Source organism: Eublepharis macularius, chromosome 13 (assembly GCF_028583425.1).
Source record: "Eublepharis macularius isolate TG4126 chromosome 13, MPM_Emac_v1.0, whole genome shotgun sequence".
Lineage (NCBI taxonomy): Eukaryota > Metazoa > Chordata > Lepidosauria > Squamata > Eublepharidae > Eublepharis > Eublepharis macularius.
The window spans coordinates 37,650,774-37,668,168 of NC_072802.1; the positions used below are offsets into that span (position 1 = coordinate 37,650,774).

At 44.4% G+C, this 17,395-nt stretch overlaps 2 protein-coding genes across 2 annotated transcripts in view; one reads left to right on the top strand and one right to left on the bottom strand.

Annotated features, from left to right (window-relative positions):
* Positions 1–3,061, top strand: part of LOC129340933 (uncharacterized) — a 28,942-nt gene extending 25,881 nt beyond the window's left edge. The window contains exon 3 of the mRNA XM_054995828.1: positions 2,958–3,061. Within this exon, the coding sequence (XP_054851803.1) occupies positions 2,958–3,061 (104 nt within the window). The remainder of the gene's footprint in view (positions 1–2,957) is intronic.
* A 7,043-nt stretch (positions 3,062–10,104) lies between these two features.
* SLITRK2 (SLIT and NTRK like family member 2) lies at positions 10,105–13,306 on the bottom strand. Its single transcript, XM_054996683.1, has one exon. It carries the CDS (start codon positions 13,295–13,297, stop codon positions 10,724–10,726), a length of 2,574 nt encoding a protein of 857 aa, XP_054852658.1. The 5' UTR covers positions 13,298–13,306; the 3' UTR covers positions 10,105–10,723.
* Between the last annotated feature and the right edge of the window lie 4,089 nt (positions 13,307–17,395).

The following is a 17,395-nucleotide window of genomic DNA, read 5'->3' on the forward strand; positions in this document are numbered from 1 at the left end:
ATTTACACATGTAAGTCAAGATGTGATGCTGAACTCATCAAGTGGTGACTAGAGATGGGCATGAACAGCAATACGAACTAAAAAAAGACACGAACAGCCCAATCAGCTGTTCGCAAATAAGCTGTTCATGAGGCCCCATTCTAAATGAACAGGTGGTCGTTGCAAGCCTCATTTGTTGCTGTTCATTGCTGTTCGTCAAGCCAGGCAAGCGGGCACCTGCAATCAATTCCCTTGGCAACCGGAGGCAGGGACTGCCTGAGCTCTGTTTGAACTCCTGCTGTTGCCCTGGAAACCCCAATCTAAGTCCAATTTAGCTTGATAGGCAGGTCTTCCTTTCAAGTGTGGAGCTCCAAATTTGTTACAAGGAAGCAAAGAGCAGGGGGGAGGGGGGTTCGCAGCTCTGGTTTTGCAGACAGTGAAGGAGAGACAGTTGCTGTTGGCATTTTGAAAGAGAGACAGGCAGAGTGCATTGGAGCTTGAATTTTCTTTGTGTGTGGTGGGATAGGGATCTACCTCTTCAAGTTCCAGGACTGCTTCCAGGCTCCGGGCCAAGCTATTATTTATTATTTGTACATTTCCTGCTGCCTGCTCAGGTAAGGTTTCTGGGAGTGGTGTGGTAGGGATCTTGATGGCTGGAGGAGAGCCTGCTGGCCCCCACGAACAATGAATAATGAACATGTTCGTCAATGTTTGTTGTTCGTTGTTCGTGGATGGCAACGAACAATGAACACCATGTTCAGTTTTTTTCTGTTCGTGCCCATGTCTAGTGGTGTGACTACTACGCAGCCTCCATTGTTGTGAGTTAAACTATTCATTCTAGTTGTTGGTGAGCTCTCCAAAGTCTTAAACAGACACTTCTCATGGCCAGACTCAGGACACTCGTGATACTTTTAATTAAGATGCTGGGGACTGAACCTGGAGAAACATTATACTTTATGAGACTGCTTTGTCCAATGTTTTCTCTCTGTGTCACTTCAAGTAAAAGACTTTTTCACCTCTCATAGTTCATATCCTTTTTTTCTTAAGATGGTAGAGATTAAAACCAGGATGGTAGGAACACAATGCATGCACTGTGTATGGACCTCCACAAGTAGTTCTAAACACTGTTCCAGATCTTAACCATAAATGCTGCCACTGTCTTTGAAACAAACAATTGGTTAATAATTTCCATAATAGAAATGGTATCAGTAATGTCCTGCAGTCTCAACCTTTTCATTTAAAACTCAGATTGCGTCTCTATAATTCTCACTAGACAGGGTAATTTATTCTTTGCATTCCAAGTGTATTAATCACCTGTTGTTTAAAAAAAGAGCACACAATCATTAATCCACCTTTCTCATTAGCTAGGATTAATTTTTTTAAAAATCTGGCCAGCTGCCCAATCACAAAACAACAACAACAACATGCAGATCAATAATTCAACCAGACTGAATAAATCCTGTTTCTAAGGATTCATTTCTTTTGCTATGTCTCCTCCAGACATTTTTGGGAAAAGAGCCAGTGCATACACGATGTTAAGATGCTGAGAAGTGTTTCTTTCTCTGTGTACTGGGTAACTCAAAAGAGAATTTTTCTCTCACCCCCCACCTCATTCCCAACTTTAAATGACATTTGCAATGTGTCACAGTGGTAATTTAAAAAACCACAAGCTGTATCGATGATTATCCTGAAGAACCGTTTCATTAACATTTTTACTATCTCATTTCACTCATGAAGAGTTCGTATTCCAATGGTAGGTCAATTCTCTTTAAAGACTTTTATTTGTGAAATTTGGGTTATTTGCAACAAGAATTTGTTTTGCTATTGATTCAGTTCTCATACTGGATGAGTTCTCACAGAAACAGGCAACTTGTGTCTGGGCTCTTCTACTTCACGTGGATCTCACATAATGGAAAGCTTTTCTCCCCCCTTCCCCCCATCACGCTGGGGGAAATGCGAGCTTATACCTTGGGAGGCCAGATTCACAGAGCCTGCTCATCAAGTGCTGACTTGCATGTGTGAACGCCTAACTCGAATTAACTTTATATCAGCAGGAACATGATGAGCTTTTCAGAGGAGCCAGTTCATACATTCAGGTTATAATAATCATGGGTAGAGAAATCAAGCGATGCTTGCATACATGCATAAGTGGGCTAAGAAATAAAATCAATTTTCTTGCAGGAATGCTGCATCAGGAACAGGAGAAAAAGAGAAATTGCAGAACTAGAAACAAAAATCCTTTGAATGTTTTCCCAAGGTTGTATTTTACGGTAAGAAAGCTTGTGTTTGTGATGAACGGATGTTAACTATTTCCTTTCTTTTTTTATATTTGTTTATATTTTTGTCCATTTCTCTGCTTTTTGCAGTTGGTTTCATAAACGGGGGTTTAAAATATATGCAAGCTGTAGAGTTTGTATACAGTACATAGATGCACTGTACACACACTATGTACAGTGCATATCATTTATAAGTGTGAGGCAGAAGGCTAACTTCATTCCTCAATGCATACCTTTTTCAGGGAAACTTTGGGTGCAAAGACATAGTAATTATCATGAAAATAAAGCATGAAGCATTTGTAGTAATCTCTTGCTGCGTCCAAAAGCAAGGAATTCCAATGAGTTCCAAATATACCAAGGAGCTTTCTTTCACCTGTTCATTCAACTATTGTAGAATTATTCTTCTGGAACTGAAATTCCACCACCTAAAACTAACCATGTTACTATATTTACAGGATTGCATAATCTGGAGTTAATATGACAAAGGTGAATCAAGACAGAGTCTAATATTTATGAAGGGCATAAACACCTTCAACTTCTATTAATTTTGACCCACTACAGAATTGCATGAATAACTGAGGGCCCTTGTGATGTCACATGCGTAACCTGGAGTAATTGCCCTCTCTCAGGTTGCAAAAATTAACTCCAGAAACAGTGGATCAATTATTCACTGCATTTTTTTTTACACTGCTGTTCTCCAAGAATCTCTGGATGGCATATATGATTCTCCCTTGTTTTATCCTCACAACAATCCCGAGAGGCAAGTCACGCTGAAAGAGTGCGACTGTTCCAAGGTCATCTCCTGAGCTTCATGTCTAAGAGTGGATTTGAACCCAGGTCTCCCCAATCTTCTGTAGTTAGCTTTTTTCATGAGAGAGGGCCATATTTCTCCATGGGGCTTCAATGAAATTGTTGAGGGGAGAAAACTGAGATTTCCTCAGAAGCAAGAGAAACTTCTATTACCCTTTCACCCAGACCAAATGCCTATATATCTTTTAGTGCCAACATTGGAACACAAAATCTGAGTAAGATGGGAGGAGGTTAGTTTAGAAGCTTTTGTTCATTGGCAGTAAACACTTTCCTTTTAAGCATCCCACCATGCTCAAAGTATGGGCAGAGGGGACATCATGCAGCAAGCTTGATGAAACTAAGAAAAATGACTCTGGTCAGTGCCTGATTGGAGATCACATGGAAGGACTATACCATGAGTTCCTAGAATGAAGGGCTGTGGCTCAGTGGGAAAGCATCTGCTTTGCCTACAGAAGGTCACAGGTTCAATCGACAGCATCTCCTGAAAAAATTTCAAGTAATAGATGATGTGAAGGTCCTCGACCAGAAACCCTGGAGAGCCACTGCCGGTCTGATTAGAGAGTACTGACTTTGATGGACCAATGATCTGATTGAGTAAAAGGCTGCTTATGTGGAAGGACAGACAGATGGACAGAAGGAAGGAAGGAATAAAGGGGATTATGATTCTGAGTTGGTATACTATTAATTTGTGGGAGGAGGCACCCATTGCCCACATAGTAGAACTTTTTTCTATTCTGTAAGGAAGCTCCTGTTCTTTATAGGGGAATGCTATGAATGAAAAATCTTGTTTCATTTTAAAAAGTCTTTGTGGAGCTAGTCAGTGGTTCCGAATGCCCCACTCTGCTCAAACTCTGGATACAGAATGAATCTATAAAATTTTTAAAAGTACTTTTTAAACTGCTATCAAGTATTAGACTTCGAATCTCCCCAGAACATGAGCATGTTTTATATGAAACTTGAATAATAAGGGAGAAAGAACTGGTGTGTGTGTGTGTGTGTGTGTGTGATTTTTTTTCCTACGATTCCTTCTGTGACAAGCGAAAAACAAGTTTGACCTTTAAGAATGAGCCAAGAAGGAAGCTCTAAGAATGTACTGTAGTTCTTCCTAAGGAAATCTTTTTTTCTTTTTTAGTGAAAAAGGATATTTTCTTTTTCTTTGTTTCTTCCTTAAAAAAAAATCTCTTGTTGCTACTTATCTACTATCTGGTAGAGATCATGCAGAATTTTGCTTTCAAAGGGGCACAAATCTTACTATGAATACATGGGAAAAGGGGAAGGTTGACCAAATCTTGGCTTGTTTTGAGATTCATGAATAGATTAACAATGTAATCCTATGCAGAGTTAACCTAGTCTGAGCCCATTGAAAGTATTGGTCTTAGATTAGATTAACTCTTTTTAGGATTGTACTGTCACATAGCTATCCTGTGATGGAATAGTTTTAAATGTCTTTCTTTATTCCCAATGTTGTTTATATGATCAAAGTGGTAATGCAGGGGGAAAGGGATCTCTTTTCTGTCTTAAAATAAGGAACCATGAAATAGAGGTGTTCCCTCACCATTTTTCCAGTTTACTCAGTATGGCTAGTCTGGCACCAGCAATCCCATCACCTGCTACCTGACGTCTTTTCACTAGAGAGGCCAGGAATTGAACTTGGGACTTTTTGCCCTAAATAAGTGCTTAATCAGTGACTTGTGATCCTTCCCAAACAATACAGCACAGACCATCCGTCCCTATTGTCCATTATCATCAACTTTGATGGACATTGGTTATTTAGGGTCTGAAGCAAAAGTCTTTCTGAGCTCTGCCACCTGGGCAAAGCTGTACCTGCAAAAATGTGTGTGCAAACATTATTGCATGTAGGTGATGGAAGGGATGATGCCCTCTAATCTTCAAGGAAAATGACAATTTTAAAATTTGAAGCACATTGCAATAATCTTTTTTTAAAAATCACTAATATTTCAGCAGATTCTTGTCTCTCCTGTTGCATTTTGGAGAACAGCTAATAAATCAGGAGGAGAAAAAATAATTGGCTTATTATGCTGCAGCTCCATAGAGAATTTAAGTCCCTTAGGAAAATAATCTCCAGACAATACTTCTTGGTAGCCATCTAGGGTTCTATCAGAGGACAAGCAGCATAAGGTAATTCACAAGGAAAAAAAATCCTCATTGCTTTGCAAGCTGGAAGTAAAATTAAAGTTTAATAAGTACCAGATGGTTGCCTTCTCTCTGTCTCCCCAAGTATCTGTGTAGGTAGGCTTTTCTATGTAATATACCAAAAAAACCCTAGTCTAAACATCACCAGCTTTTTTTCTTGGAAACAGATATTAATATCAACCAGTGGATTAAAACATAGAACATGTATAGTATATGTAAGGAATGGGAAAGGGAAAGACAACATTTAGGTTTCTGGATTCCTACAGTAAAATAAAATGAAAGGACATTCCAGGCAAAGTTAATCCCTTCTGATGATTTCAGTGGAAGATAGCTAAAGACAAGCTTCACCCTCTCACAGAAATCAATGGGACTAAACAGGGCTGCCAATTTTGGCTTGGTTGTGTCCTGTTTCCCCCTGCCCCCCATTTCACCTTTATGTGTTTGGCAGCCACCCTGGATAAGACACCGAGAGAACTGCTTCTTTTCTCCAAGGTGATGTCAGGAAGGACTGTGCAGTTTGAAGAGTAGGAGGGACAAAGCTACTTTCCTGGCCCACCATCTTTCCTTGCAATTCCTCTCCACTCTACTCTAACTCAACTTTACCCTCAGCTGTGCCTGTAGAGGTCTAACCTTAGTTCTGTCATCAAATGTTATCAATTTGGAACATTTCCCTCAATATTTGGCCTGAAACTTGCACCCTGCTGAAACAGTCTGAATTCAGGGACAGGATCCAATAATGAGCTCAGCAGCAGAGACTACGGTACAAAAAATACCCAGTGATTTAAACACGTGGGATACATCTGCATAAAAAACTTATACAGCTCACATCATGCCTTCTTTTGCCTATTTCTGAACAGCAGCAAATATCTACTCCTTCCTAGTCCTGCGACCGAAGAATCTGGAGATTGTGGGGAGTGGGCCTAAGACCGTAACTGTTCCATTCTTACAATTCAATCTCAGAGTTACACCTTTCCAAGTACGTAGAGTGGGCTCTAACCAGCTTTTCAGCTAGTACAAATAGAAGTTGTCCTTTAAATCCTCACAAATGTTATGCCGGAGATCACGAGACCTACATTTACAAAAGACAGGTAAGACAGGGGATGTAATAAAGAGGGTAATTAGGTGAGATTCAATGAAAAAGCTGGCTGGATCCAAACCACTGTGGTCAATTGGCTTAAAAAGGTGTAACTCTTTTTAGAATGGTGCTGTTAGTCTCTTGCCTCCCAGCTTCAGAGCTGAAATGCACAATCTAAAGATTGCAGGTTTTCTTCCTGGTCTTTAACATTCAGATGGCACATGGTGGTCAAAATCTGAATGCTGGTTGTGTGACTACCTCATCATCTATACAGAATTAGCATGCCAGGGAGAAAGCTAGACTAGAAACTGCTCCACTACACACTCATTTTGCATTTGCTGGGAGCACCTTATACAGGTAAGCATTTAAACACATGATCCCTCCTCTACAATAAGAAATGGTATATAAACCATTAAGAATCTCCTTATCTCCATTAATTTTTTTCCATCTAACTTTTAAAGATGTCAGAAAGACTTTGGTGAGGCATTACTATCCAGGGATTTAGTATTGTACCAAATGACATCTTGACACTACTCAAAATAAGGACACTTCACACATGACCTTTTCCCATCCTGAATGTAGAAAATACATGGACACTTTGGTACTGCCTCACATGTGAACTTGGCAGGAATACTTATTTTTCCCTCATTGGAAAAAGAAACAATTTCACACTCTTCCACATGAGACTGTACAACAGTGTATTGCCGCCCCTCTCCAGATACACTTCCACAATACAAATGCTCACCAATGTAGACTCAAGGGGGGGAGGGGGATGCCACATGTGAAACAAAGCTGTTGGCTGCCTCACTGGGCCAAACTGTCTATGGTACCATTCCAGAATGCAAAGGGGAATTGGGTGTTCCGCCACATAAATGATTCCCTGAACCCAGAAAACTGGGTGCCAAGGAGTTCTAGCACAGTCTTTTCCCTGATATGCTAGCTTTCAATGTGTAGTTAATTTCAGTCTGAAGCACAGACTGAAAAAGTATACCACAGGAAGAAGGTTGCCACTTTATCTGCTGTAGTGTGAACTAGACTTCAATGTGAAAGTCTTTCCTGTCCGTGCTATCAGGAAGCAATTTCTTACCTCTTACTATCTGCCTACATCGTTGGCTTTCCCTGATATCGGGGGGGGGGGGGGTGTTTGGAAAGAGAATAACAGCTCTTATGTAGTTGGGGGGGGGGAGGACATTTGGTTCCCAGTGGGCCAAAATTCAAGAACGATAATAGAAGTTATCCTTCAGAAATTCATCCAGCTCTAATTCTTTTTGCTCACTGTTGGCTTCAACAGGTTTACATTGCGGCATACAACATGAAGATTCAAAGGAGTGATGTGGATTTTCAGTATAAGTGTGTGTGTGTACACACACACACACACACACACACTCTCGCACAGAGCTAATAAGGTGTTTACCAAGGTACTCCAGAGTGGATCTCTCTCTTATAAGATAACAATAGGAATAAATTTGGACTGTAACAAGCTGACTCATAAAACTGTTTTTTTTTCTTTTCTTTAAAAAAAAACCCTCTACCCATTCCCACCCCTCCCCCATGCAATCTAAGCAAGAAATAAATTCTATTAAATCCAAGGACAGAATCACTAAAAAGATGCTTTCTGAATTTCTCAAATGACAACTCACTCAAGGATGGATGCTAGTGTTCCACAGTTCCACTAACAGGATACAATTTCTCTCCTTGAAGCAAAGACTGGTTTTGAAGGTAGATTCTCCCATCTGGATCCTCAGCATTAGCCCTGGTCTAACGAACAGCAAGGGGGAATTTTATGGGCTCTAAATGCAGAGAATCGACATGTTAGAAAGCATTGATGCAGATGTCACATAAGTCATGAGAAGACCATGGGCTCAATAACACCCTCCAATTTGGCTCCCGTTTTGTTCTAAAACATAAGGCTACTTCCTGTTGGCCTCCCTCCAATTAAAACAGCTTTGACTGCTCACATTCATAATTAAAAAAAAATTCTCTGGCTTAAGATCTTTTCCCGTTTGTAGATAAGATATTATCAGGAATTGCAAAAAGCTTGAAAATTCCATTTGACAGGGTCCACTTCTGTCCTTGCATGATGATAAAAGGATTATTATGTCCGGTAACCTATTTATGAAAAGGAAACAGTGTGCTCCTTTCAGAAGCCATCAATTGCTTTAATCAGGAATTGAAAAGCTTGCCCTACTTTATATGCTGAGCACCATTCCAGTTGCATAAGGATTTACAATGGACCAAAACAAAACTGGTTTTGTTGTAAATAAGCACAATTTGTAAAAGGGGAGGGGACCCTGCACACTCATGTTTGCACCTAAGGTGGGGAGGGGAGTGATTTACAGGCTAATAAGAATCTATAAAGTTTGTGTTAATTTAAAACAGTTTCCATATCCACGAGAAACACATTTAAGATAGCCATGATGAAAACTGAAGTCACTGAAAAGCAAGGCCCAATAGGGAAAATAAAATGATCCCGTTTTGTTTGCTGATGTACAGCATGATTCTACTGAAATAAAGGCATTTATAGTTAGTGGGGAAAAATCTGACAAAATTGGTCAGGTTTTCTAGGAACCAAAATGAGGAGAGGTATCTGGAAATTGGATCTCGCTTGTGTGTCCTACCGCCTTCCTTCCTTTTTCCTCCTCAGCATGTTTGACTAGGATTTGCCAAACTGGAAATCTGAGCTTCAGATTAGGGAGAGTGCCAATGAGTGGGTGCTGGCTGTAAGCAGAAAGGACTAAGGAAGTAAGAGGAGAGGATGGTAACACAGCATCTGCAGCAGGAAAAGCATCTTCCTGCCCTCTTCTGCCACCTAAGCGCCAGGGCCAACTCTTGCTGGTGACCTGGATCTTTTTGCTTCTAAATCCCTTCGACTGCATTGGGTTAACTTTGCCCTTACCTCTCTCCTCTGCAAATCAATGGGATTTTGAAATGCTTCACTTTAGCAATACGCTAATGCAAGATAGATCCAAAGGTTAATCAGTTCGATCACTTTTTATACCATCTTTAGATACTCAAGAAATCTTTATCATTTTGGAAAGGATTATGGGGTGGGGGAAGAAGGGAGGTTTGAGTCTCAATTTGATGCAAGCAAATATAATACAAAAGAATTACATGCAAGGCCAGAGCCTGGTTTTCTGAAAGGGGTACAAGCTCTAATCTGGCATCTGAAAGACTTTTAAAAAAAATGTTCTCCTTATTCAAGGAGATATTTGGCAACCCCTACTGGTCATCAGGTTTATAGAAGACAACATATTACACCTGAATAGAAAACAGCCAAACTTTTAACTCCCAGAATGAGAAATGTAAACTATTGTGATTAAGCATATAAAAATATCTAAATTTTAATGCAGAAAATATATATTACAGGTAATGTTCTTTTAATTAGGTAAGTAACCAGATAACCATTGAACATTACTGATGACATTAAATGCTGCAGCACAATGAAGACTGGTGGAAAGGCCTGCTTAGATTTCATATTCAATGTCTTTTTTTAACCAACTATTACTCTTAAGTGAGGCTGCCAGGTACCCCAGTCCATTACTAAATTCTTAGTTGATTCCGATGTTTCATGTAAAACAAGGTCAGAAAACTGAAGGGGGGAGGGATTGGGGCAAGGGAAGGAGAAAATTATAAAGATTACAATTGAGTTTATTAAAAGTCTTAGAAAAACTAAATTCACTTAAAGGTGGGCCGATTTTGCTGTTAGCTTTGCAACAGGCTTTTTTTGATTGAATGCAGCTGACATATTGATCTAGTTTACATTTTTTTAATTTCAAAAAAATACAACACATTAAAATAGATTCAAATTTATCAAAGCTAAGCGCGACAATTAAGTAATAACGTACTCCAAGTGCGAAGGCACTTTAACACACACAAAAAAGGTGACGCCCAGTGGCTATACATGGAAATTGAAAGAGCTGCACTGACAATATTATTTACAAAAAGGGAGAGGAAAATGTTCTAGCTTGGTAGGAAGAGAGAATATTTGGATATCAACTATTTAATACATTATTTTCATCTTTTAAATGGGGGGGGGGGCGGGAATGGAGAAAGAGAGCTAGAGAGAGAGAAAGAGAGAGAGAGACTTTTCCTGATATCCTTCCACCACATTTCTCCCCTGGAAAAGAAGATATTTAGAGAAGCTCTCTTGCAGAAACATTCATCTGTAGAAGCAAGTCCTAAAGGGCTTACAGGAGAAAACGTAAGAAATAATTTAAAGGTAACATAGAAAAAAGCACCCATCACACCTCTGCCCAGAATTATTCCAGAATTTTAAGATGTGGGAATTCTTAAGATGTGACATTTCATATTTCTGTGTCAAGTTCAGAATCTGGTTAGTTATTTTTTAAAATGGTTTTTTCTCTCCCAGTAAATGTTCCATACCCCCAGTAAACATTTTCCCTCCTCCCAGCCCAGGGCCTTTTCTCTTTCACAGCTGACTAATAGCTGTTTGTTTTTCCAGAACTTCGAGGTAGTCTGGTTCAGTCTGTAGTTTTCCTTGCAGTAAAGGAAGCTCGGGTTTTGACTGTTCTGCAAAATATTTCCTAGGAGTCCCGTACAAAACCGTTTTATTTATCCTGTCCTGGTTTTGTCGCCTTGATTCATAGGAAGGGGCAAACTGCCGTTTGGGCAGGGTGCAAAAGTTATAATGGACGAGGCTTCCACTCGGCAGTTCTTTCACCCTTTCCACAATGTTTTGATATAACAGTTCAGGTTCCCTTGAAAAGGTCTGTTTCTCCAGCATTTCTGCTGCAGTGATTGTAAATGCTAGGCTGGCTGAATCATCCTTTTTAGGTTCAAGATTGCTATAGCTATACTCGTGGAGGTTCCTGTAGTAAGCCACCGGATCTCCTTCCTTCTGCATGTAGATAGGATTCTGGCACATCTGGCCAACTGGAGGCGGGATGTAATTATACACATGCCCTTCGGTTTTATCGTGTGTCTCGCTGTTGTAACACCCGTACTGCAACTGGAAAGAACTTACGTCTAGGTTGTTGGCACTGCTGGGCACACTTGGCATGCCCTTCCGGCGTTTGAGAACAAAGACAAATAGGCCAGCCCCAAAACAGACAGACAAAATAAACACAACCAGCAGGCCCAGAATTAAGACAGAGAGTGGGACTTCGGTGCGTATTTCTGGATAGGAGCTGGGAAAGACACTGATGGCGTGTGGTGCATCTGTGTTCAGAATCGGTGACAAGTGTGAAGAATCTAAGAGATTGGGGTTCTCTGGGCAGATGGCCTCCTTGCTCAGGGACTTTAGATGCTCTCCAGCATGCTTGGCTGGCGAGTCGCAGATCACTTCATTGATAACAACAGGGGGTCCTGATTGCTGGATGTTTTCCTCTGTAACTCGTTCTATCCAGTTCCTGAGCCCCATGATGTCACAAGTACAATCCCAAGGGTTTTCTTGAAGGTCAATCTGAATCAGAGCTGACAGCTGGTCAAGGACCCCTCGCACTGGCAAATATGAGAAATGGTTGTTTCTTAAGTTGAGTCTGGTCAGAGTAGTTCCCCCAAACACATTGTCAGGCAAAGATCTCAGCAGGTTGTTGTTCAGAAATAACAAGTGAAGATTACCCAATGCATCGAAGGTGTGGGGCAGGATATCCTTGATCACATTATACTCTAAATAGAGATACTGCAAGCTGTGTAGCCCTTCAAACATGGAAGGGTACAAGATTTCAAGGTAATTGCCATTGAGATACAGTCGGCGCAAACTGGTGAGGTTTGAGAAGGCACCTTCTTGGATCACTGCAATCCTGTTGTTGCCCAAATGCAACAGGTCCAATGAGCTGTATTCCATGAGATCTGTTTTGTAAATAGTTTGCAAGTAATTACTTGTAAGGTAGAGTTTCTTTGGACTTGTGGGTCTAGGATGGATATCAGAGATGTTGCCTATTTTTTTCTCTTGACAATTGACATTCAACCCATTGTCAGAACTTTGAGAAGTGCAGACACAGCCCGTTGGACAAGTGAGTGGCACGGGGGACTTGGTCTGGTAAACCATGATAGGCCCAAATATTTGCCTGTCTTTTGACACTGTGACCCTTGGTGTTGGGCGGTTCCTCGTTTTGGGTGGGCGGCTGGCTTTGGGGGCCCTGGTGGCTCCAACAGCAGAATTAGCTGTTGGGGGGAATCTCTGGATGTGTGTGTCGGAATGGGAAGGATGCTTCTCCCTCTGGTTAGAATCGCCTGCACTTTTCCGAGGGCAGAGATCTTGTCTTGTGAGCTGGGTGACATCTTTGCCATGCAATCTGAAAGGAGTCTCACAAACAATCTCTCCAACAAAGACTGTGATGGTGTCCAGCCAAGCTTTGAGAGGGAGAAGGTCACAAGTGCAGTTCCATGGATTTTCCTCAAGCTGGATCTCCATGATGCCTCCAATGTGCTCTAAGACCCCAGTAAATGGCATCATCTTCAACCTGTTCCCTCTGAGGTCCAGGTGAGTCAACAGGACAAAACGGAACACATTGCTAGGCAGTGACAACAGAAGATTGTCATTGAGGATCAACACTTTCAGCTTGTTGAGTTTGCTGAAAGCTCCAGCCTCAATAGCACTGATATAATTGTAGTCAGCTTGTAAGTACTCCAGGCTCTCCAGGCCTAAGAAAGTGTCCTCTCTTAAGATTTCCAACTTGTTGTTGTTGAGGTGTAGCCTCTTAAGGGTCCGAAGACCGATGAAGGCCCCAGTTCGGATCTCAAGCATGTCGTTATTGCCCAGGTGCAGTGTCACAGCATTGGAATAATTGACAAACTCATTGGGGAAGAGGCGAGTAAAGGCATTGCCATTGAGGAAGAGTTGGTAGATCTTGGAGGGTGGAGGCAAGAGGAGGCTGACAGTTGTAAATCCCTTGTTTTCACAATTAATATTCAGCACGTTCTCCTTCTCCTCACAAGGGCAGCGGCTCTTGCTGCAAATGTCTTTGGCAGGTTTGCGGCTCTCCGTCTGTGAGATCCCAGCCACTGTGAACACACTGAGCAACCAAACACCCTTCAGCATCTTTATGCTCCGGCGAGCCCAGCTTCGGCACCTACAGTCAAACCTTGAAGGGGGCAAGGAAGGAAAAAAGCAGAAGCTCAATTAAAATGGCCAGTTGGGGAAAGGGCGGAAATAAGGGGAAAGCTAGGAAGTTTGGTCCAAGTTTCTTGCAGCAGCCCCCCCCCCCAGCTGCCCGGGAATGCATCCAAGAGCTTTTATATCCCACTAGAACCTTGTTTTCACATTCCCTGGCATTCCTTTCTCCACTCTCCCATCACACTTTGGCTTAACAGCCTCTAACTGCTCTCTCCAGTTTTCAGTCATCTCTGCTGAATTCTCCCGTCTGCTACCAGCTCTGCCCGTTGCTCTCCTGAGACAAATGGGATGGGGAGGGGGAATGGGGGAGCAACGTGCTAACAGCCCATGTCCTACTTAATGCTAACATCCCTCCCCCAGCCACTTGCATTATTACAGTCATTCCTGACCTGCCAGCTCAGCATCTCTCCAGCATGCCCCCCCTCATCTCCATCCCTTGCTGTGGGAACTCTCTAAGGAAACCATCCCAGCCACCACCCCCCTCAAAGGCAGGCGAGAGCAACGTTCCCCCCATCAGAGCTTTGCCCCAATAATCCTTCTCTCCCCCTCCCCGTCCCACCTCCCACGTTTCCACAGTAATCAAGAGCTTTCACCACCGTGGCTGGCTCAGCTCCGTAATTTTCACCCCAATCGCTCTCTCCCTGATCCCATCAAGTAATCAAGAGCTGTAACCAATGCCTCGGTTGGGGACCGTCATCTGCCAGGGAAGCGGGGTGTGTGTGTGTGTGTGTGTGTAAGGGAACGAGTCCCTGGCCTCTCTCGCTTCACTTTTCTTTTCTGTAGAATCCACTCATTTCCTTATCACCAAAGCAGAGGTTAGAGGGATCAGAGAGTAATGGAATTAAACCCCCTTTGCTTTAAAAAAAACCAAACCAAACCAACCCCCCCCCCCAATACCCTACTGATTTTTTAAGCCTAGGAACCCTGAAAATCCAGGTCCCCCATTCTCAACATGCCCACCTCCACATCTTCGATATGATTTAAGAGCAGGTTTAAGATGTCTGATATCCCCCCTCCCATGCCGTGTATTTAATGCCCATGCTCCCTGCTGCTGTTTCCTCTCTCTTTCACCCCACACTTTCTAAATCCATTCAGAGTTTCTCGGAAATTATACTTTGGGGGAGAAGAGAAAGATCTAAAGCCACTGGATCCTCCCCCTCCCCCTCCTCAAAGTAGACTACCCCTTGCAGAATAAGCCTGTTATAAACTTCCTCGGTCCCACACTGGCTCTGCAGTTCAAACAACCTCAGACCACTCGAGGGAGGGGTGGGGAATCGGTGGGGCCCGAAGTCCAAACGCCTACTCGCCCTGCAAATCCCCCCCCCCCATTCCTTTGCGCTCCTCGGATCCCGCGCATCACCCCCTTTCGACCGAATCCATCCGTTTCCCTGACACCGCGGGTCAGAAATGGGTGGTGGGACTCAATCGGAGACGACAGGGAAGACTCCCTTCCCCCGCTGACTCCCCCAGCCAGCCAGGTCTCCCCAGGCGGCAAGGTCGGAAACAGCCTCGCCCCCACTCGAAGGGTGAGTGCGGACCGCGGCAGCTCCCGATGGGAAGAAACCGGCGTGTCCCAGGAGAGAGGGGGCGTCCTGGCCGGAGCGCGCGGAGCTGCGGTACTCACTCATCGGGAGGCGCGGCGGCATCCCTCTTCGGCCTCTGCGCGCAGCCCCGACTTCAGCAGCATCGTGGCTGGAGAGCGCCGGTGCCTCAGGAGCCCCTCCCGGCGGGCGACCCGGGCGCGGAGTTGGGCGCTCCGCGAGCGGGGCTCAGGCGGCCGCTGCTGCCGCTGCCGAGGCGAGGGCAGCGAGGCGCGGGCAAGGGCGGGCAGCGCGCCTGGCGCTCCGGCTGCGACGGCTTCCCGAGCGCTTTGAACGGGCAGCCTTTTGGCAGGCTGGCCTCGGACCCGGCGGGGGCTGACGTCACGCGCGGGGCCGCTGCTGCTGGGGCAGAGACGGGGCGGAGACTCCGGGCTCGCGCCCCCCGCCGGAGCCGGCTTCGAGGGCTCCTTGCCACCGATCGCCGCCGCCGCCGCCGCCCCGACGGAGGAGGAAGGTAATGGGGGCGGCTGAAGCCCTTCGCGCGTGGACAGGGAGCGGGGTGGGGGGTCAGGCCCCTCCCCGAGGCCTGAACCGGACCGGCTTTTGTTCCCCTCGCTGGATCCGATTGGCTCTGGTCGCCCTCCTCGTCGCCCTCTCCTTTGCAGGCTCTCTCCCCCTCCGTCGATTGGTTCCCCCATGCACGTCCGAGAGGGACTTGCCAGGGCGAATAGGCCGTTGCGGTTCTCCGGCTCCCAAACTTTCATTTGGAAGCCTGCTTCCTGAAATGCTGCCGTTCGCACGTTCTGCTGCCAGTCGTTCAAAAAAACCAAATGTGCAAAAATCCGGCCGTGGTGGTGTGGCAGGTGTGCGTGCGCATGTCTGTGTGACCCAGCTAAACCTTCAAGCAGAACCTATGCCTCCTCTCTGTTCCTCACCGTTACGGACCTCCGGGGCTCTATTTCATAGCTTGCCTGGGCATTATTGTCTTAGTCCTGGAAGGCAGTCTCCCGAAAGTCCCAGGCACACATTTCAGTTTTAGAAAGTAAGATCCGGGAACAGCAGCACCTTAAAGTCCTACTAGATTTCCAAGGTATGAGCTTTTGAGAGTCAAAACTCCCCCCAAAGGCCAAATTTTAATACAGCACACTTAGACCCCATTCAGGTGCAGTCCTCAGGTGGAACTGCTTGGTTATGTTATGTGTCCCTAACTTAATGACACACAAAAGTTTTGTACTGGATAGTGCATGACAACGGCCTTAGACCATCCAAGTTATGCCAAGCCATTTCCCCGCTCATTTAACTTTTTTTAACCTGTCTTTTCTCAGGGATCTCCCCTCCTCTGTTTTATCCTCACAACAACCCTGTGAGGTAGGGTAAGCTAACAAAAAGAGTGAGCGTCATGGCAGGTGGGTCTCCCTTCTCCTGTTGAGCAGCTTATGGCTTATTATTGCCATCAGTAATTCTGGACAAATCTGTTTGGGCATTAGTTCTGTTGACTTCTGTCCAAAGAATATATTTAAGATGTTGGATCACACATGGCAAGCTCATCACACATGAAATGGGGGCTCCCCTGATAAACATACAATAGATTGTCCCGTTTGAATTTCAGCCTCATTACTTTTCATAATGCCCAGGACAAAAGTTTTTAAAAGACTCTAGGGGGAATTGGTGGGGCTTGTCAGTTTCATGAAGAGCTCCCTTCCCCGCCCCTCTCTATAATTCAAGCAGATCCCTTCCAAATCATACCAAAGCCTCATGGCACCCATCATCTTGATTTGTAGAGGCTCTCTCTGACATGAATAGCCCAGGCAAGCCCAATCTCATCAGATCTCAGAAGCTAAGGAGGTTCAGCCTTGGTTAGTATTGGATGGAAGACCTCCAACGAAGAGCAGGTTGCAGAGATAGGCAATGGCAAACCACCTCTGTTAGTCTCTTGCCATGAAAATCCCACCAGGGGTCGCGATAAGACAGCTATGGCTTGACAGTACTTTCCATCACCAAGTAGGTAGATGTTCATGGAATCTCCCAGAGAAGCCCATACTGGAATGCACAAGGAGGCCAAGGGGAGGAGCCACACACCTGTGCTTTGCATGCGGTGGGTCCCAGGTTCCGTGCTGGGCAGTGTGGGAGAGGCTGTGGCCCAGCTTAAGTGTGGCTACAGACTGGCCATTTTCACACGCTTGTAACCCTCTGCAAAATCACGCAAAACTCATGGCACGACGCCGTCTTCATGGCACGATTTCCTGTCATGCTGCCATTTTGTGGCACGATGACATTAGAAATCATGCCACGAAATGGGATCATGACGGGACATCGCACCATGAAGACGCCGTCATGCTGTGAGTTTCGCATGATTTTGTGGTGGGTTACAAGCATGTGAAAATGGCCAAAGTCCGAGAGTCCATCCCTGTCTTTCTCTGCCTGACACCCCCAGACAATCCTGAGCTGGATGGACCAATGGTCTGACTCAGTATAAGACAGC

Coding starts and splice junctions, on each gene's coding strand:
- SLITRK2 (XM_054996683.1), bottom strand. CDS start 13,297: ATGCTGAAGGGTGTTTGGTTGCTCAGTGTGTTCACAGTGGCTGGGATC.